This window comes from Phalangium opilio, unplaced genomic scaffold, assembly GCF_054372755.1.
Source record: "Phalangium opilio isolate 3A_F unplaced genomic scaffold, DU_Popi_V2 ptg000014l_1, whole genome shotgun sequence".
NCBI lineage: Eukaryota > Metazoa > Arthropoda > Arachnida > Opiliones > Phalangiidae > Phalangium > Phalangium opilio.
In genome coordinates this window covers 628,094-650,116 of record NW_028324149.1, presented here as the reverse complement: position 1 = coordinate 650,116, position 22,023 = coordinate 628,094, and the positions used below count along the sequence as shown (strand labels likewise).

General features: G+C 34.9%; 1 protein-coding gene across 1 annotated transcript in view; it reads right to left on the bottom strand.

Moving 5' to 3' along the window:
- LOC149704963 (glutamate receptor ionotropic, kainate 2-like) overlaps positions 1–14,676 on the bottom strand; it is a 28,416-nt gene extending 13,740 nt beyond the window's left edge. The window contains exons 1-2 of the mRNA XM_089865642.1: positions 13,807–14,676; positions 3,038–3,193 (exon numbers count right to left, since the gene is read on the bottom strand). Of these exons, the coding sequence (XP_089721768.1) occupies positions 3,038–3,193; positions 13,807–13,885 (235 nt within the window). The 5' untranslated portion in view covers positions 13,886–14,676. The remainder of the gene's footprint in view (positions 1–3,037; positions 3,194–13,806) is intronic.
- Positions 14,677–22,023: the final 7,347 nt, after the last annotated feature.

Sequence of the window (22,023 nt, the reverse complement as noted above, 5' to 3'; positions counted from 1 at the left end):
CTCGAGTACCTGGGAGAAATAAGCGGAGAATATTCTTTGGCAAGGTTCGAGTCTATCCCATAATTTCCAGGAATTTCAAGGGCAATAGTAATTAGCGTTAATGTAGTGCAATTAAATCATTACGTTGTGGAGCCCGTAGAATGTTATCCCTTTTTAACTTACGGATTGATATGGTCATTAATTTATGTCACAGAAATTGTCACATCCATTGAGTACCCAAAATAATAGTGTAAATAAACAAAGAATGGAAGATATTTTCGAAAAAACCCTTTCTATAGATAAATTCAATTTACAAAATATGATATCTTCTTTAGTTTGTGACATAAACTAGGTCTCTAGTTATCCACTTACTGGATATCTGTCAAAAGTTAAGATTGTTGTCAATACAACAATATGAAATACGAATATCCTCGATACGTCATAAGAGTGTCAGTTATATAATTTCGCCAAAGTACCGTCGTATATTTGAGCTTAAATAGTCGTTCGTTAGATTTATGAGTTTGTACTGTATTTCTTCTGCTAACTCGATTATGAATGTCGTACATTTTTCGTTTGAAAATTTGAGACGTCATTTGGGAGGAGACACTCTGGGTTCTTACCAGGGGACTTTTAAGGATTCTACTTAAGACATGTAAGGGACAGTCAGTCTGTAAGTAAAGGTTTGCAAAGGCGTGGTGGGCCCGGCGAATGCGCGGAAGATCAGTTAAAATGCTTCCATTTTCCAAAAAGGAAATCAAATAAATCTTCGTTTTCCTTCCGCTATATTTTTCTACTTTCCGAGTACCCATCTTATTCCTGTTTCCGCCTTTCTTTTTCTGGGAATCTTTCAGGCGCCTTTTTTTTCTAACTTTAGTATAAAACTATCATCTCAATGAAATCGCCCCCAATAACGGCCTAAAATGCTATCCCAAAGGGTGTAACCCTTTAAAGCTACCCCGAGTGAACATTCCATTATATTGGTTTTTGGGTTTTGTTTTTAAGATTTGTCATAAGTGGGAACGGGAGAAAAATAAACATAAATGGTTAAAAAGCAAAGAAAAAAGAAGATTTTTCTACAAATAAACGACACGTCAATGCGAGTTTGACGTTATTTACGCTTGAAACCTAATTTTAGACCTCGTTCCTGGAATACTGGAACTTCAAAATGAAGAGAGTGGAATGATGTACAAAGCAAAATATTATTGTAGGAAATATGGGTCGTTTCAATCTGGGTCTTCAAATTGGTGAAAAAAAAAAAATATGACCTTCTGGTAAATAGGATTAACATGACCTTTTTAAACACCACTTTAAAGGATCATAATTAAATTTAACATCACTTAAGTTAAAAAAAGCCAACCAACAAATTCCGTATTCCTTATAAGTTCATGTAGTCGTATATGCCATTAAATTCCCACACGAATTCCTTAAATCAACGAATGAATTCGGAATATTCTCTAACTAATCAACCGGCTATACATTCCATTTAAGCTCTTAAGCGATCATTTGATTGTCTTCAATTCCGAACTGTAAATGCTCAAATCATTGGCAGACTGGGATTTCGCAAAGCATTTTAGCCCCCCCCCTTCCCCTCGTTTAAAATCGATAATTTCTACTTAATAAATTAGTTATTGCGATTGGAGAATTAGATTGTCTCCTGAGAATCATATTGAACCCAATTAATACCATTGTTTGCCGTCCAATAAACTTAGCCCTTGGTTTGCAAAGTCCATACCTTAAATTTAAAGGGATGGTATAGGGATATTTTATTTCGGCTTGACTTGTTCCATATACCCCATATACCTGTTCTGAGACCGCTGACCATTTGCTTAAACGATATATTAGGTCAGGGAGGGCCAAAATTGTTAATTACAGATTGCTCTGGAAATACTAAACTCATTTTTAAGCCCGCCATTTTTTTTTGTGATGACATCATAGGTGTGTCGCATTTTGATTGGTGGAGACGATCTGTAGCTCGTGATTGGCGCGTGTAAATCCCTACGTAACTAGAGCAACAAGGCAATGTCGTAACGGGGTTGTTTTTGTATTATTTTTTTTTTCAACATTTTGAGTTGACAAAAATTATTTAAATCACAAAAGATATTTAGATTCGTGTTTATGTTCAATTTGGGGGAAAAAAATGTGTCATACCAAAATGTATACGCTCCCATTTTTTTAATTACATAATAAAATGTCGCCATTTCATCTTCTCTTTGATAATTTTAGCTCAGCCCGTGCTAAAAGCGTCTCGCGCGAATTGCCTCGACGGCGGTCGAAATAATACGATGGTAATCATCTTAAAGATAAAGGGATGGAAATTCTCTCCTATAAGACTCTTCAGGAATCTCGAGAAGTATTCCCTCTTTCTCCAGTTTGAATTAAGACCGGCGCTTTGACCTGATTCGTTTCCCTATCAGTTACAACTTACCAGTTCTATCCATAAATTACTCGCCAACCTCGTATTGAGCTAATTGCGGAGGAAACCGTCAGGTTTAAATTACTATTCCGAATTTTGTGATTGATCATTCATGTTAATTCAAGTACTGAGGCGTGGTTGAAATGTTTTTATTTGCGAAATTTGATACCACTTGATTTTGTGAAGATTACAATTAGGGCCGGATTAAAGGGGGGGGCCAAGGCTTCTTGGGGGCCCATTGACTTAAACTGTTCCCTCTTAGCAACATTTGCTGTTTCTTTTTTTCCGACTCAAGGGGGCGCATATTATCTCGGCCCCCGGGTGCAAAATTGCTTAATCCGGCCCTGATTACAATAAGCAGAGGTAGAGACGTGAACGGTAATCAAAATGCATTTTGTGTTGATAATTAATAGTAATTTAATGTTTTAAATATATGCTTTGAGCTTGAGTAATTATTTAAATCATTGACAGATCTATGCGTTGATCATTAAGTGAGCGGTAATTACCGGTAATTTACGTACACATCTCTACGTCTATTGGTCGCGGTTACCTTAATTATACCACACAAACCCAGCTCGTATCGGACTGAAGTATATTTGGTATAATGTTTCGATAACTTCACAAATTAAAATACTTTAAATTTACCTCTTTTGGATGCTTGAAAACTGTTATGAGGTGGCAATATTTCCACTTTAGCGCTTAGTTTTGATTTTGGTAAAACGTTGGCGTCCGTGTTGACTTGGTTTATGGCTTCGTAAAAGGCGTCAATAACGTCGTTATCAGCCGCATCAAAAAGACCGCCTAGATAATGAAATAAACAAATTATTATTTGATGAATAATTAATACTATAGTTTAATTGAAATCGAAAATAATTCTTTTTTTTCTTTGTCATTTGAAATAATATTTGAAATTTAATTTATAATTAGAGTCCATTATTTTATTATTTTTTTAATCATAATGCATCAGATTATGTAGTATTAAATCCGCCGTCCGGGATTCAAATTGAATTTGATGTAATTAAGAAATGTTTCCCGTTCTTTACAATAGAAGTTTGAAAAAAAACAGCTCAAAACTTCGTAAAATGGGAATTAAAAGCCCCTTCCCGCCCCCCTGATTTTTTTTTCAATTCAAGTGGAATCGGACATTTTCCACATTCGTTGATTTTAAAATACTTAGTATTTAATTATAATCTAGTACTAATGTCCCATCCCTCGATAGGCTAGGCTACATTTCCCCCCGTTATTTTTTGCTCGTTTTAATCTATAAAAATGGTGCTAGAAATTCAATTAGGAGCAGAAAATGTCTGTTTCCGACATGCTACAGGCCATTTTCCCAAACACCCCCTTTTGCCTTTTCCCTTTTCCCTTTTTGCTCCAAATGTAGCTTGCTTTCCGCTTTTTTAACATTTAACTTTCGCTTTAAGGAATTGAAATAAACTCTGGGGAATATTATTTTACCATTAGTGCAAAATAACGTTTATAGTATGAAAAATATCATTTTTTTCGATATGCTTATATTGTAGGCTACTCTTCTAGTTCAGGAGCTAATTTCGTTTCCTAAACGACCATTTTTTTTGCGAATCTTCATGCCCCCTCGATGCTCTCGTATTATTTTAGCTCCTTTGCGCGTACAGAAAGAAATTAAGTTTCTGTGACATGAACATTTTTTTTGGTTACATTTTTTGATATTTCACGTTAATTATTAAAGATAAATTAAGTTTTTATATACCTATCAGGAGATTATTTCATCGTGCGAGAGTTGTCTGAAATTTTATGGCTCGCGGAAAATGTTCAAATATCATGTATTTTAATCTCTTCAACACCACGTGATACTAATATGTCGAGTTAGCTAAAAGTATAGTTATGTTTAATTTAAATGCATGGGACAAAAATTGTTTTAAATAATTAGTTATTGTTTTAAATATATATTTATTTTAAGAAATTGATCAAACGTGCATTTCAAATTTAATTTAAATGTAACGAAATTAAATATCGTAATATTTAGGGGTGCTACCCATTTTTCGGTTATTTTATATATAAAAAAGTTACTTCAATTTAGTTACAGACACTTTTGAAAGGATAATTTCTGGTAGCCATCCTGTCTAAGGCCGATATGCATAGCGTATTTTTTTTAATACTTTGCAGTACTGTATGAATTCCCTAAGATATCGTAGCATAGGCTCATTTCCTCTCCGGAAACAAACCCATAGAGGAGAGAAAGATATAGGGCAAAAAAAAAAAGATTGGAAGATGCTGCACATGGGGATAAAGATGGGGATGGTTGCCTCTGCGCCCGGAGTCTTCTCCATTGATTCTTCCTATTTTATCCCCTTATAATACGCCTCATATACTCAGCCAAGGGTATAATAAAAAAGTACCCCAACCTCATATTGTTATTATAGCAGGGGTTATCATGTACAAGGTGTTCCCAAATGGTATGGCTTCTATGGACGATTTTGAGTCGAAGGAGCGCACCGTTTACAAGTTATGATTGGACTGTTTTACGGATGCCACCTTAATGAAATTAGCATTATCTTTCAATTTCGTACCTTAATTTAAGGGGTCATTAGTAAAGCACTCTAATCATAACATGTTTAAGGGATCTCCCTTAAGGAAAAACTCATTCGAAGATACATTTTTGACTCAGAATTGATTCTAAAAACCTTATTTTTACATTAAAGTCGTCATCAGGACTTATCTAAGGGAGCGGTACCCATAGAACCCATTGCACTTCGGGCCAATAATTACCCTTTTTCGGAACACTCTGTATCGACATATCCATTGCATAACTTGATGAGGAGGGAAGGTCAAAGCTAAATCTTTCTATTCGATATACTTTTTCTTTATTAAATTCTAGCGGTTATAATCTAGAGCTCTAGGTTCCGGGTTCTATACGGCATATCCGGGAAGCGATGAGCCGATGTTTTTCCACTCGATTACTGAAGGGTTAACGTATATACGTTATTACCTCCACGGTTATTAAAACCGGGTTCAATAGAACTACACATAAATACAAGATTATGCAGGGTTTTTTTTTTCTTTTTCATCTATCGTTAATTCCATTTTCCTCCGGAGTCTGATATTTCGTGTCCGTTTTGACCTTTGACCCCGGTCACCTACCCCTTTAAAGATATACGTGTGACGTGTATGGGGAAGCAAGCAACCATTAATTTTATAATAATTTAAGTCTTATAATCTTTATGGGTATAAACAAATCATTATCGTGTTTTTTTGTAGTTCTGACTGAGAAATAACTACAAAATAGATGTTTAACAATCTAAAAAAACAATCTAAATTTTGAAGTAAAAAATAGAACTTAAGTAAGTCAGTTGTCAACTTACTTGTAGGGATTTAAGAAAAAAAAGGGTTAACTCTTTGCCCCTGTATTTTAAGACTCTACTACAAGTACTACAAGATAACATATAGTTTAAATCCGATATAAAGAGCATATTTTTCTTATTTGCCCCTAACATAAACACTTCTTATAAAATGCAAAGAAACAGTCAATAATATTCTTTTTTTTTGCTTTTCTTACGAAAAGATGAATTGCGTATTCGTCGAATCGAAACGAGCATTTTTGCCAAGCAAATATATATTCACAAACATAAGTATTTAATTCGTAATCGTAAGTGAGACACTTTGTACTGTTCTGTGCATGTCCAGTCTAGCTTAGAAACAATCCTTTCAAAGGTCAGGGGTTTAAATAGCGCCTATTGTTTGACCATCTTGTGTTCTTAACCCAGCCCAGAGTAGACGGTACTCCTTTTAAATGTATTAACAACTTCATCACAAATGCATTCAGTGTCAAACTTATTTGGACTTATCATGAACTTATGAATGATGCAAATATACATTATACGAAACATTTTGGTATTCCCAAAGGGATAACGACAAAAGTTTCAATATGGGGTCCCCCCAAAAAACTGCAGAATTGATCTTTTGGACTTTGCTCGCGACATACCGGTCTTTTTGCATCACTATATAGGAAAGACGTTCTTTAATAGAGGCCGCGATGTTTCTTTTATGCTAGAAGGATCTTGGCTGCTTGTCTGGGCTTTCCATATTATCAAACTCTTCCCCCCCCCCCACCATTTTCTAGCATAAAGTGACATCTTTACCGCTTTCGTCCGTCCGTACAACCAATTGCCTTTTTCGTCCATCGTAACGTTACGAAATAAGAAAATTTTTAGGCCTTAGTGCACGCCTACGACGTATCTTACAAGGCATTAGATCCGTTCAAGTGCAAAGCATTCTGCATTCCAGGCGAGCCAGTGTTATGTAATGGAATTGCCCTTACCATTGGCCTAAAGAGGAAATGACTGTTTATTCGAGTCTAGATATGAAGGCTAACTTTTAATTGGTGTACTGTAATATAATTAAGAGGATGTCTTAAATGTTACAGAAAATTTCAATAACGTATCTGGCCTCCATTGTTCAAGATGGCCGCTGATTAAAATGCCATTTGAGGAAGCATCTATCAGGGTTCATACAAACCTGGAAAACCGGGAAAAATCAGGGAAATAAATTGTTGACAAAAACCTCAGGGAAATTTAGAATTTTTAGGAAAATTCAGGGAAATCAGGGAAATTTGCGTCAAACAGGGGCCGAGTAATTAAGCAAAATGTTCATAAACATACCCTCCATAGGATTAACATTACACTATACTTTGGAGGCTGATCATAACTCTGGTTATATTAGAGATACGGGGATTTCCTTTGATTATGTAATAGTCCTATTTGCCCCCCCCCTCCTTCGTTAACATTTGCTCCATAGGATACTCCATATACGGGAAAAACCTGGGAAATTTGTAGTATAGATTCTATGCTTAAGTTCAACTTTAATAAAAAGTTAGTTGCAGTGTCGTAGGTTAAGGGGTTCTGAAGTTTGGGCGATAAGTACATTTCGCTTTAAATTTAGCATGGACACCGGCTCGCCTCTCTGTCTCCCATCTTTTTACTTTAGCCAAAATATTTTGTTGTTGGCATGGAAAGTATTTGGCCATAAGCCAGCCAAATGTATTTTAACAGGGACCACGGGAGAGGTAAAAATCGGGCAATACAAAATAAGAACGTTGTATAAGTATTACCAAGACGTTCTCTCTGATCTCCTGCATGGAGCTGGAGCAGAGCAAAAATAGGATGGAAGAAAAAAAAGAAGAAAATGTTTTGTAAGCATCCTCTCGCGCGTCTCTCCGAAGTTGACTCCCAAAACTTAAAAACGCGTGTTCCTTTTTATACTACGTCATGTTACCTATATACGTGGGCATAATGTCCCCTCGATGTAAGACATCGTTATTTCGTTCAGAATTCATTCTTAACTGAGAGGTCGGACAGTTGCGGTGTTCTCTTTTGAAAGGAAAGTGTTCAAGGGGTATATTGGAGCGTATACGTAGATTGCTAGCACGCTATCTTACATAACCTAAAATTCACGTTGTTTCATTATTTGCCTTTTGAAAACGAGGGATATTCAATTTTCACGTGTTTTGACACGTTTTCAGGAGTTTTTCTTTGGTATTTCAGGTGATAATGACACAGTTTCATGAGTTTTTCTTTGGTATTTCAGGTGATAATGACACAGTTTCATGAGTTTTTCTTTGGTATTTCAGGTGATAATGACACAGTTTCACGAGTTTTTCTTTAGTATTTCACGTGTTTTGACACAGTTTCACCAGTTTTTCTTTAGTATTTCACGTGTTTTGACACAGTTTCACGAGAATTTTAGTATTTCACTTGATAATGACACCGTTTCTTGTATCATTCAAATTATATATTCTTTAACAATTTTCCATATATATCTCTTATACTTGTTGGTGTTTCGATATTATGTTATTTGTAAAATGGATACTGGGCTTCCCCTTACAATTCTTCACTATACCAGAGTTTTCGGCTCATCTTTTTTAAACCTGTATTTTTTATTCAGAAAAATATCAGTACAAAGAAAATGTCCTGCCCATTCAAGCTTGGCTCGCTTTTCCAAAAGAGTTTTCCATCCCCCCCCCCGAAAAAAATGTTTTCGTGTTGTTCAAAGGATGACAAGAAAATTCAATCTCTTTTCCAAAATATTTTTTCCTATATATACCCTTTTATTTAATTATCTAACTTTCTATACAACAAACAACAAACTTTATTATTTTCCAAACTCTCTCTATCTCTCTCTCTATGCATTGAATAGTTTATAGACTATAATACAAGATTTTGCACTTAACGGAAGTAGGAATTGTTTAAATCGGCTTTAGAGAAATAATTGATTATTTTAAACTGTAAATTTATAACTGAATACCGAAATTTATGCGCAGAAAGTAGTCTACATATTTTCGCAATAAATTCTGTTTATCCTCTATCGGATTATGAAAATATAAAATATATGGACATAGTACGGGTTGAACTTTGACCTCTTCCTCAAATATCTCATGCTACAGATAGAAGTACTATTGAAATTGTACTTGATAGCTTCGCCAAGTCTATAAGATCATTCTTCAATTAAAAAAGAAAAAATTATCGAAATTGGTCAGTTCTACGCTGAACAGTGTCGGTGACATTGTGACCTCTGACCTCTAAATGGCTACCCTGCAGTCATGTTTAGTAATGGCTTCGCGAAATGACAAATTAAAGCCTTACTAAGGTATAATTCGCTTCTAAATTTGCCTCTTTAATGAGTAAAATTTTTCAACGTCTCTTCGACGTCACATCCCTTGAAATTTAAGAATGTCACGAATATTACAGCCGTGAAAAAAAGGGCACTTCGGCGCGTGGCAGGTTTAATAAATCCCAAATTATTCTTTTGTTCAACTTCTTTTGTTAATATAAGATAGCTTTATATCAATACGATAGTTAGAATCCGTTACAAGCTAGAAAGGGTGCGGAATTTCATTTGAAATCGTGAAAAATTCAACACCTTATTAAATTGCAACCGTCAGGTGAAGTTAAGGGTTAAAATTCCTATAACAACCAGGGCCTAACATCATCGTTAACTATGTCTTTAAAGCTAAATATAACCCTTCAGAACCGTAATGCCCCCCAGAAGTCGATTACAAGTAGTGAGCAACTCAAAAGACGAAACTGTACGAATAAGCAAGAAAATTTCAAGCCGAATAGGGAAACATTTCTACCCGTGTACTTCATATGATAAGCTTTCATGAACAACTTGCTAAACAGCTAGCCGTTATAAAGACCCCCTCCTTTTTCTTCTCATTTTGCAACAGTAAAACTTACCCGTCAACGTTTAGTAGCAAAAAAGGGAGCGAAATTTCCCGTAAATTCTTGTGTTTCTCCTCAGGGAGCGTGTTGTTTCTAATGAATTATCTCATTTAGTTTTATTTTTGTATCTCTTACAGGGGGATCCTATTCTTTCGTTTCATTCTTTTTTTTTTTGGGCAATTTTTTGTTGTAAGGTGTTCTTTATAATGACTCTCATTATTCATAATGCATTTTTGCGCCATTCATTTTTGGCGCCTTTTTTTAACACGCCAAAAGAAAGAGTCTCGATCATATCTTTCGTTTTAGTTCAAGCTTTATTTCTAGGAAAAGGTTGAACTATTTCATCCCACTGGTGCTTTTCTGTGCAAGGTGGTATTCTAAACGTATATAGTTCAATTGCCACGCTGTTTATAATCGAAACACGTGCCTTTACTAATAGTATTTTCAAACTGGGATGGTTCCTTCATCTAATATATCCGCATATTTTCTACGTTGTTTTTACTCACCCTATTTCTCCACTTTCCCCAAAGGCATTTTGAGGAAAGAAAAAGTAATTTTACTGTGAAATGAATATACGGCGCGGCAATACGATTTTTAACTTTAGGGAATTTTATTTATTTTTTCTTTATTCCGTATCTCTTCTTACTCCCAGTGAAACTTGGAATTTCTTGCTTTGTTTCTTGTTTCACAACTTGAATAAAGCCAAAAGTTTCATTATTCAACTTTTATCAATGGCAAATATAAACAAAGGGTTGTGAAGTACCGGGCTGGATCAGGGAGAAAAGAGGTTAATGGAGTGGAATCGGAAATCTTCGGCAATGAAAATCTCCCAGTGTACCTTTCAGTAGGCGATTAATAATTGCCGCATAGTATTTGTATGAGAACTAGGTTTAGAAATTTTTTAAGTCACAGCTAGGGGACATCCTCGACGTTTCCGTACCGCACGCTCCGTACCCTACCGAAACGCTGAGGATGCTGGGAGAACTTCGTTGGCGTTCTGTAGAATGGGGTACAAAGGCTACGTTATAGGTGTGGAGATTGCCGCTCCATCCCCCTCTCCTTCAAGGCTGGATGAAGCAGCTGTGAATCGCGTGATGTCCTCAGGACTAAATCAACTTGGAACTTCTAATCGTTACCTTTTGCTTATGGTATCTTAATTTTCTTATATTAATTTTTGTGATTAAGCGAATTATTTATTCAGGGAGTAAACAAAGCTTTGTAAACTAACGAATTGAATTTTTAAATGCGGCGCTTTTTCCACAAAGATAAAGACAAATATTTTGATAGAAATATCCAACATTTAAATGGGGCTGACTTTGTTATCAAAGCCCAAGAGCTAAAACCTTCCAGTATCAGATATGAAATATTTGTACACTAGCTTTCATCAAGGTGACCATATTTTCCACATAAAAGAAAAACCACATTTCCACTGCGGTATACCACACATACACTAAGCCATTTAAACGGGAGCCTTCTTAGAAAGCTATAGCAAGACGAAACATTTCTAAAAATAAAGATGCTTTACTTTGAAATATTATTCCAGCAGTTGGAACTGAAAATAAGTTGAGGCGCGGTGACGGAAGGGTGCATGGTATCGCCCAGTAGGTTTACGAAGTACTTTATAATTAGATTTTAAAGGACTTCTACTGGTCTAGGCTTCATTGGTCAAATAAAAGGGGTCCTTCTGTAACGTCGACCGGCCTTGCGCCAAGTTAATGCTTTAAAAGGAGCGGCTCAAAGGCGAAATTAATTATAAACTCTAGCCATATTTCTCTCGAACTTATAAGAGGTTTTAAAAGCTACCCAACTGTTAGGAGGACGTTCTTTTAATAGAAGATTATACCAGCTGGGTTACAGCTGTATCGCGGAACCGGGAATTTCGTTAAAATAGTTGAAATGTAATTTAACATTTTGCGTACAGGCCTTGTACATAGTTTTCTGGCTAGGAGGATTGATACCATTTACACTGGGAAGCCAGACTACTTGGAGGAGTACCAAGTAGCCTCGTCTCCTGGTGTAAATGTTATCAATACTCCTAGCTATTCTGAAAATTATGTATAATTTAAAATTGGCCCAACTCTAAAGAAATTTTTGACTTAAAACTAACAATATGTTGACAGCCAAGTTAGTCAAGAACTGATTCAAACTGAACTACTATCCGTAATTACTAATTTCTCCATTCTTTGGCAATGATATTTTAAAATAAATTAGTAAACCCGTTTTGTAATTCAACGTCATATTTTGCTAAAGAGAGGAAGGAAATTTTTGACTTAAATTTAACAATATTTAATCAGTCAAGTTAGCCACTCAAGAACTGATTCAAACTGAACTACTATAGCCTTAATTTCACCACCATTCTTTGGTAATAATATTTAAAAATAAATACGTAAAAACGTCATTTTTTCAAAGTTTTTTCATACAATCTCGCCTGAATGCAATTTCGCGGACGTAATATGAATTTTCGATGTAAATACCAGCTCATAAAATAGTCAAACTGTACAACAGAAATAAAAAAAATGTTCCCTCTATATCTCCATTAAAGTTTTAGCAATACATATTTTGTTAGTAATGCAAGGCTTAGCGTTGATGTTTTCAGGCTGTTTATGGTAAATCCCTTATCATCAATTCCCAGGTTAAAAGGGTTAATAAATATGTAATCTGATATTGCCGGTACTATATAGAGTATATATATATTGTACGAGTTATCCGTATATATATCCTTTAAGTATATATTTTAATATTTAAATCATCATACCTACGTTATTTTAATTTAACATTAATATACGTGGAAGATGAAACGGAATGCGATGTATGTACCGATGTTAGCTTAATTATTCACGTTTTATATAATCAGTTTCTATCCCAGCCAAAAAAAAAATATTTTTTTTCAGTTAAAAAGCTTAAAATACATATTTTAAAGAAATAACAGTTCATTTCTCATGAGGTTTTTTCTTTCCATATATTTTATAGGTTTGTACCTAATCCATGCTTGAGAAGATTTACTCTTTTGGATGCGATTTATCTGTGGAAACCACGAAAAAGATACATTATTTAAGAATATTATTTCTTCTGGTGAAAAAGCCGTGAGTTTTATCCCCATTTTTATACTAACACCAAAGGCAAATGTAAATATTGGGAAGTAGAACAATTTAATTCACGTTGGTACAACGAAATATAAAATATTATAATTTCCAAGAACTAAAAAGAATTTAGAATCCCTAACAAGTTCTATTTTCGTCTATAGAGAAATTAAAATGAGGTGACGTAATATTAAAATAGACGGAAAAAATTCTCATTGTTAACAACAAAACGGAAGGAATTTATTTTACTTTCTCTTATTTACATTTGCCTTCGCAAATACGTTTTTCCCTTTTTTGCCTTTTCCTATTTTTTGGATGTGATCGAATGTCCGGGTTTTTTTTTTGGTGGGATTTGTGTCCAAAAAATATCATTTTAATCCCCCTCTTCACGTAAGTACATGGGCTTATCGTTGGTATTATCAATAAGAGGCTTAACGGTGTATAGTACGCGGTACTTCCGTTTTAAAGCGGAATTTCGAAATGACATCCGCGTTTTGAGGAAAGAGAGAACAACCTACATTAGATTTCATCCTAATATACGAATATATATCCGATATTCGTGTGTTTACCAAAAAGGGAACCAAAAAGGGAACTGTTCCGAATTCCTCAATGAATGTAGGAAGAGTAATGTATTACCTCCATTGAATTTCAACGATTTTAGCATTCAAATGCGGAAATATATTGAATTTTATTTCAAAAGAAAAAAATCTATTTAATTTTTGAGGTTGATATTTTATCTCCAAGATGACTTCAAATTTAAACGAAAATTAATTATTACAACCCTGCTATAAGGTGTAATAAATCAATATACAAAAGTTCAGCTTAATGGGTTGAAATTTGGGATAGTTAATGCGCCAATTAAGTTTGATTACATTTCTGTTTGCGATTTTTCCCTACAAAATGACCATGGATTTAATCCAATCCTTCTATAGTACATAGCGAACGAGTATGCAAAATTTCAACTCTGTCACTTAAAATTTAGTATAGTTAACGCGTCAATTAAGTTTGATTATTTTTCCCCCCAAAATGGCCACGGATTTAATACTAAAATCTATACAACCCTTCTATAGAATATAATTAAGAAACCAGTAAAAAAATATCAACTTAAACCTCTTTAAAATATTTTAAAATAACTCACCGACTTTGATGACTTCCTCAAGTCCGAACACGACCCCGTAACTGGTCACCAATGTGACCAAAATCCAAATAGTCCTCATCACTCAAAATATATATATATATATAACACTATACACTTCTTCGATCGGCGAAGAAAAAAATAACACTACCAAAAATTCACTTTAGTAATTGATTTGCAAAGAAAAGAAAAAAAAATCTTGACCCAAAACTCTTTTGTCTTCCTACGCGCAAAACTGTCCTTTAGAAACCGGGCACAAAATTACTCGCGGTAGACCACCACTGTCGCGACGAATTAAATAGAAATAATAGATATATAAATATAAACAAACAAATAAATAAATAAAACTGCAGGACCTTTTCTTTTACTTTGGTCAATTGAGTTATTGGAGTTTTCTTTCTTTTTTAACCAATTGTATTCAGAAATGCGAGTGCATGCAACCCTTTTTTTTTTTTGGTCTAATCTTTTTTTAGGGATCTAAAAACCGTTGTAAGGAAAAATCCAGATATTTTCCTTTTCCTTTTTTCTCTATTTCCTTGTTCCTTATTCGAAAGCAAGGAAACCGAGTGACTTCCTGATAGCCAGCTATACTTTCTTTATTAAAACGGGGGACCTACCGAATCGAATAGAAAAAGCACATTTTCTTTTCGAAGGGTGCTCCTAAAACTTAAAAAAAAAAATAAAAGAGTCCTTTAGAATTTTCGCGGCGTACCTCTTGGTGGATTTTACCTCGCAGTTCGCGAAAAGGTTTTATATTGGATGTTTACGTTCTTTCAGAACCAGGATTTTGTTCTTAGAATCCGCGAAAAATCCCAAGTCTTGCCCCGGTTTCTTTGCTCCCACTGCAAGATAGCGAACTAGTACCCAAACCCTTGGTTGCGAAGCGCATCTAAGACTAGTTTTCCCGTCTTCTCTTCACTGAGAAACTAAATGTACGAGAGAAGAAGAAAAAAAAAGAAGAAAATAGTTTGTAGGGAAAATAAGCTACAGGGGATGACTCGGTGAGATAAGCTTGTTTTCTCTTCGGTTTCTATATGGGAAGATGAGGATGAAAGAGCTGGGATGCTAGAGCTGAGAAGCTGCTACGGGAAGATGCCAAAATTAGAGAACTTTCGACCAAAACATACTTGGGGGAAACTTATAAGCGTGTTTCGGTTTGTGTGTCTTCAGATTCGAGATGAAGATTACAAGCACTCATTTTTTTAATCCCCGATAAAATTAGGCCTATTTCTTTAGATCTGACCCTCTTACATGCGAACAAAACTTAATTTTTACACGTCTTTACACTGATTTTAACACCGATTTAAAGGAAAAGTCAATTAACATAACATTATACCTTAATTAAAAGAACGGCCTTTTTCTAAATATGAAAGGAAATAAATTTTAAATATTAAAATTAAAATAAATGATCTCTTATTACAATATGATAATTAGTGCATTTAATTAGTCATAAAAATAATCAAGGACTAGCGCGCCATCCGTCATTGCTTTAGTGGCGTCTGCTAAATCAAACCACCTACCCCTACGGTATTGGTTGATTTCTTACAGGCTGAAAAAGGCCTTTCTTTTAAGGTATAATGTTATCTTACCTGAACTTATCCCCTTTAATAATTTATTAACCGAATTTGTTATTGGAAATTGGATAATATCTCAGTTAGCTCTATATATTCTAAGACCAATTTTGCTTGTTTAGTATTTTCTCGAATTTACAAATAATAATAATAGACTATATAGTCTTTCTCAGGCGCAATTTCATTTGAAGATATATATCTGCATACCTAAAATTTTGTGTTGAATTAATGCGGGCTAGAATGCAAATTCTAATCGTATACCGCAGCGGTTCCTTTTATACCTTAAACTCCTTTATGCCTACTTTTCCTTAACTTTCTAGACTCGAGAACTCATCTCGAATATCTTCTCCGTATAAATATGCTTTACATTTTCTTGACAGACTTTCTCCCATTAGTTTAATTAATATAACCAACCGTAAAGAGTCAACAGTTAATTCAGAGATGTTCCATTATGGGTTGGCCTTTCGGGGTCACGCGCCGACTGGGGACCTTTATACTTATTCCTTATCATATATTTCACGCCTATTTTCCCACTGGTATTTCCACGGGATTAACGGTTGGTTAATAACCGCGTACGAAAAGGCTCCGTGTTTAAAATTAACCCTTTTAATTTGCTTAATTAATTAAAACGATGTAGTTAACGCCTCAGTTAACGTTTAATTTAATATTTAAAGATGATTTTAGAACCTGAATTTAATTTAAAATGCATCTTTATTGTTATAAGGTTTCGGAAATATTTGGAGGGTTTTGATTTTTGAGTTTAGTAACTGCAGGGAGTGTTTGTAAAGGGAGTCTTGGCCAGAGACTAGCGTCCCTCGGTTATTTCTACCCCACCTTGAGTTTGAACGCCTCTAATTTTTTTAACAACGATCACGTGACCCGTTCCCCCTTTAAACGGAAAGAGATGCTCGATATTTTACCTCCACCCTAATATAGTCTCCCTGTTACCTATAGTGTAAGTATTGGACTATATGTTCTAGTGGTTACTTCCCTGCTGTGATTTCTGACATATGGGATGAAAATGATTGATTAGATAATCTTGAATACTAAATTCTCACGTAATTACACCACATTTTTTAATTATAACACCAGTTCAAATTAACTATAAGGATTAAAGATAAACCTTAGGGATTATAGTAACCAGTCTCCTTTGTTAGATTAAGCGCAATATTAATTTATATCCGTTAATGAATTTATTTTGGTTTTATCACCGAAACTTTCAGGAACTTGGGGACCATCCTTAAAGTTCCCCTTCTTCCTGGATATTTGCATTACTAAAGTAAATTTTTCAGAGATGTACAGCAGCCTCTCTTTTATAAGATTAATTTTAATCTCCTTCTTCTATGGCTTGTTGGTGAAAATATCCATCCCGTCTTGTTTATCCTGAAAGGGCAGTAGCTTATAAAATTAAGAGATATAGAAAATTTGGATGATGCTAATTTGCTAAGACCTCTTTGGAATTAATACCGACTTCTATATACATATTCAAGCCGATGGCGTTGAAAATGCAAATGTGTAAGGTAGATTATTAGAATAACTGATTGAAGTTTTCACGTATTATAGCTCGGGGGCAACTCTTTGAATTAACTTGAAAGCTTTTTTTATTATTTTAAATAAATTAATTCAGTTTATTTGGTACGAATTAATTTTTAAGTGTTATTCGCGTAGTTTTTGGGTTTGATTTTGATGAAAGAGAAATATTTATAAATCCCTTACTATCAATTTAATTCGGTATTGCGCGAGCTAAGGTCCAAGTTCATATTATTCGCTTTAGAAATGGAGTCAAAAACGTTAATGAAACGTATTGAAAAAATTGCTAATATCAGCCAATCAAAGAAGTGAACGCGAAAAACGGCAAAAACATTAGAAAATTCGAAAACAAAAATTTATTGTAGTTAAATAAACGCAATTATTTTTTCTCTTAACTTTTTGAGTCTTCTAATTCTAAAGCCAATCAATAAAATCAACATTTAAGTACCCCTTAAAGACAGCTAATTACCTCATAACGTGAAGTATTTTTATTCCTAATTATAAAGGTCACAAAATAGATATAAAATGCATTAATTCCTTTCAAGTTATAAAATTCAAATAGTTTTCTATAAAAAATTGCATATTCATGCCTAGCATATAGTTTTTTTTGCGTAACTCTATTTAATAAGAGTGGAATTTTTTTTAAAAAAAGGCCAAGCCAACCTCTTTGATGTTTAGAACAGTTGGAATACTTAAAAAAATTCAAGGAAACGTTCCTCATTGTTCTAACTTAGGAACAAAAAGGATAAAAGTAATGAAACAGTTTTTTTTACCCCAAAGTTATTTTTTTTTTCTTTTACCCTTTTTTCTTAATGTTACGCATTCTTTTAAACCTATAACTTAAGTAAGTGGGGGTCCTTAAGATGAGAAGGGGTTTAAATAAATTGGTGGGGCGAACGCGGGACCCTCCGTGTAAAAGTGGGCGCCCGCCCTACTCGCCGTTATTAGCTTCGATCCGTCGTCAGCTTTTCCTCTCATCTAGGCTTCTAAATTTTAAAAATCTAGAAGAGGTACCCTTAGCTAGCTAACCCTAGTGTCTAAAAATATATATAGTTTTTTTTCCTTGAGAAATTCTTTGTTTCCTTAACCGTATCTCATCGAAGGAGTTAGTTTTTTTTCCCTCTCGAAATTATTGGGGTTCTTGGCTTGATAATAAAAGGGTGGGTGGGTTGAGACAAATTTCTTACTAAAACTGAATTTGTTTTTCTAAATTTATATAAAAAAAATGGATTTTTATTTAAAAAATTTTTTTTTAAAACTCAAAATTTCTCATGTTAGAAAATTTTAATGCTTTTACAAAAACCGGGAATTTTAGTTGATTTACCTAATTACCACTACTGACCTGACACCACGATACTAGTTAGCGTTAGTTAGTACAGTTATCCATGGTCATTTACTTCCGTAGCAGACGATTTTTCAGATTTCTTTCAGGAAAATTTTGAGCAACTTTTAAAATTACGTAATCTTCTTAAAATACTTTCAAATTTGAAATTGAAGTTTTAGAAACGCTGTGAACATCTTGTTCTCCAGTATCTACGAGCGTGGGGTCATTTTGGCAAAACCCTTCATTTATACCGAGAAAAGGGGGAAGATATATTTTAAAGGGAGGCTCGAAGGCTTCGCGTTTTTAAAAGATAGCCGTCAATTAATAACTTAAATTAGTTGCTTCACCTTTGCTTTCCGACAAAAAAAAATAATAAATAAATACTTTCTACCCCCTTTAAAGGACACCTTGCTGTTAAAGGGGTCCAAAGGGAATTTATTGTTAGACATAAAACACTTTAGCGGTTATCCGGTTACGTATATACGCCACTTCTTCTTCCTTCAATATTTATAGTATTAGTCTCTCTCCCAATTCTGCCAATCTCACTTTTGAGGGAGACAGCTAGAATTTTTTTACCTCTCCGAGTGACGTATGTCACGGAGAGGTTCTGTAACGATCGTGTGTGTCTGTTTGTTTGTTTGTTTGTGTGTGTCTGTTGTTACACCCACGTGACCGCGTTCGCAATTTCCAAATCGGAGCAAACGTGTTCGCCATTTCCGAACTGCATTCACAGTCACGGAAATAGCTCCTCTACTTGAGTTCTCACACCACCATCTTCTGGTGTTTGTCCATTCCACACGGACACCAAACTGTACATACGGGCTTCTAATCACCATTATCTTCTGGTCCTCGTCCATTCCACTTGGACACCAGTCTGTACATACTAGCTTCTAATCACCACCATCTTCTGGTCTTCGTCCATTCCACTTGGACACCAGTCTGTACATACTGGCTTCTAATCACCACCATCTTCTGGTCTTCGTCCATCCCACTTGGACACCAGTCTGTTCACCTGGCTTCTACACCACCATCTTCTGGTCTTGGTTTTTGTCCATCCCACATGGACACCAGTCTGCACACCTGGCTTCTACTCCATCGTCCTCGTTGAGTTTAAGACATTCGCGGCGATCAGCTAGGGTTACGAGAAACGTCTAGCCTCCCTAGGGTGGGTTGTCCACGATAGGTTTTCGCAATTGCGGTTGTTCTTGCTTTTAGCTGTAGTTCGACACCCTTATATACTACCTATTTGATTAAGGCGAAGCAACCGGCGTATGCTTCATTTCAAACGCCAATATTAGTCAAGTCTCTCAAGAATGTTTAATTGTTCTTTTTTAAAACGATGTAAGGTTCAATAAGGCGAATAACTAACGAAGAAAATATTAAATATTAATTATATTTATTTTAATATTTAAGATAATCTTGTTTCTCAATTCAAAATTAATACGGAAAGAGTTAAAAAGCAGTCTATGTTTTTGTCTGTGTGTGTCCGTCCGTTGTTACAGTAGTGCGCTGCGTTAGAAGTTCGTTTTGTTTTGATGTGTATAGAAATCCTACTGAACCATAATATTCCCTTTATCCTTAATATAAAGTGAAAATGTGGAAATATTTTTCGTAATTATGATGCATTTAGTACTTTTGTAGCTTTAAAGCTCTATTTCATTTTGATATTCCAAAGATTTTTTTTAATATTATTATTTAAAATGGATGTTTATATATTACTTAAGCTATACTACATCTGTTTATAGCATAATCCTTTCTAAAGTGAATACAAGCATAACGTTACTATGTTGGTCAAATGAACTTTTATTAGTCAATAGGCCTAGTGAACCAAAAAGTAAACGCTTGAGTTTGGTTTTCGTTTCTGTAATGCAGAGACATTAACGGTTCAGAGTGAGCCGAAAATTAAATACACTTATAAATAATTAGGCTTAGATTTTATGGTCATGGTGGAAATCTGGGCCGCGTTCAGCAGAGCTCAGCGCTGTTAGCAGTGTCCTACATAACGGGATTTTGTTTTTGAATTTTGACGTCACGGCGCATAGCGCTGAGCTAGCGCGGTCTTCAAAGAAAATAGTCGGCTTTTTGGATAACGTGACGTAAAACGCGTAGTTCTCAGCTTGGCGAAAAGACCATGGAGGAGTTAATACAAATAGCTCTTTGGGACTATAGCTATTTAATTGGCGTGAAACCAGTTGATCACGCGAGAATTTTAAGAGATATGTTAGTTTAATTATAAAAGTTGTTAGCTATCTCTATAAAAATGTTATCATACAATTTTTGTTAAGCCTTGGTACCTTGCACGCTTTATTGCGCTAGCGTCATTTATAAAACGCCGATGACCGGAGAAAAGCTATGACGACAGACCTCACCGGTAAACATTTCCAAAATCCGCTGTCTTTTTTGGTGAGCTCTGCTGAACGCAGCCCAGACCAGTGAAAGGTCTGATCGTAATCGGATAATAGCTTCGTGTTTTCATGCTTTTTATGGTACGCATTTACTTTCAGTGTGTGTAGCCACAAATAAGCTTTGGTGTTATGTAACGTTAACAGTCATGTTGACAAACTAAGAAAATCGTTGAGATGAAACGAGAGGATAGTGTTTACATGGCAACCCTGTTGTGAATATGGCTTTGAACATAGAGGGCATACAGTTGAGGAGTAGAAAATCGGGCCTTTACAAACACGTAAAGGTAATATCCCTCCAAAGTTTTATCTCTTCATTTCCCGTTTTTACCCCATCGGATGATTTTAATGTGTACAAGTATATCATTATTGGATGTAAAATGTCGTCTGATTTACAGTATATTTGCTATGCTTTGTATACTGCTTTAATATTTCATAAATTTTAACTTAAGAAACATTTCCATATCTGGGTAAATAAGTTTGTAAGTAGTCGTCTTGACTCGGAGAGGTAATATTTTGGTTTTCCCAACTTGTTTTATATTTCCATGAGAAGACTTTTTAGCAATACTCTCCAAGGCTTAGCGCGCCAGTAATTTTGATTCGAAACTACCCTTCATCGTAAGATTTTTATATGTATATATATAAAAAATGATGTGGCTGTCATCATACTCAAGGTTAATTTTTTCTATAAAATGTAACTTTGATATATTTAAGCTTAGATAATTCGACTTTAATTAGGTTTTTGATTGAATTGGGACTGATTTTAATTATCTATTAAATTCCATGCTCGCATCTTATGAACTTCATCAGTTTATACTTTTTTTCTTGGAATCTTTGATACCGAAGGCCCCGTCGCGATGGTTTCTGAACCCAAAAGAGCCAATAGGGTTTACCGCCTATATATGACGTAGGAATTATTTTTTTCCTCCGATGTCTCAAGAGACAAAATCCAGATTATCATCATCTTTTTCTTCATCTTGGTCTTCCTTTTTTTTTCTCCATCTCTATTCGATAGATGTCTTTGCCAATGAGGAGGCTGCAGTCCTATTACCATCTTTACGCTCCTTTTCTTTAGTTATTGGTGCCCGAATCTCCGTTGCGAACCTCCGATATTGACCGGAGATTTTTTTCTATATGTGTAACATTTTCTTGTTGCTTTATCATTATCCGTTCTTTCTGACGTATTTCGTCTTTGTTAGTGCTTCCCGAATGATGAGAGTTCAAAGGTCACAATCCATCTTATCCCGTTATCTTCTCTCGGGTTACTTTGTATATGTTAAAAAGAGGCACTTTTCTTAATTAGTAATGACTACTTAGTTGATTATTTTTAACATTGTTAGTCCGTACAATATGGAAAGAGTTTCACGGCCAACTTGTTAAGTTCCTATTCACG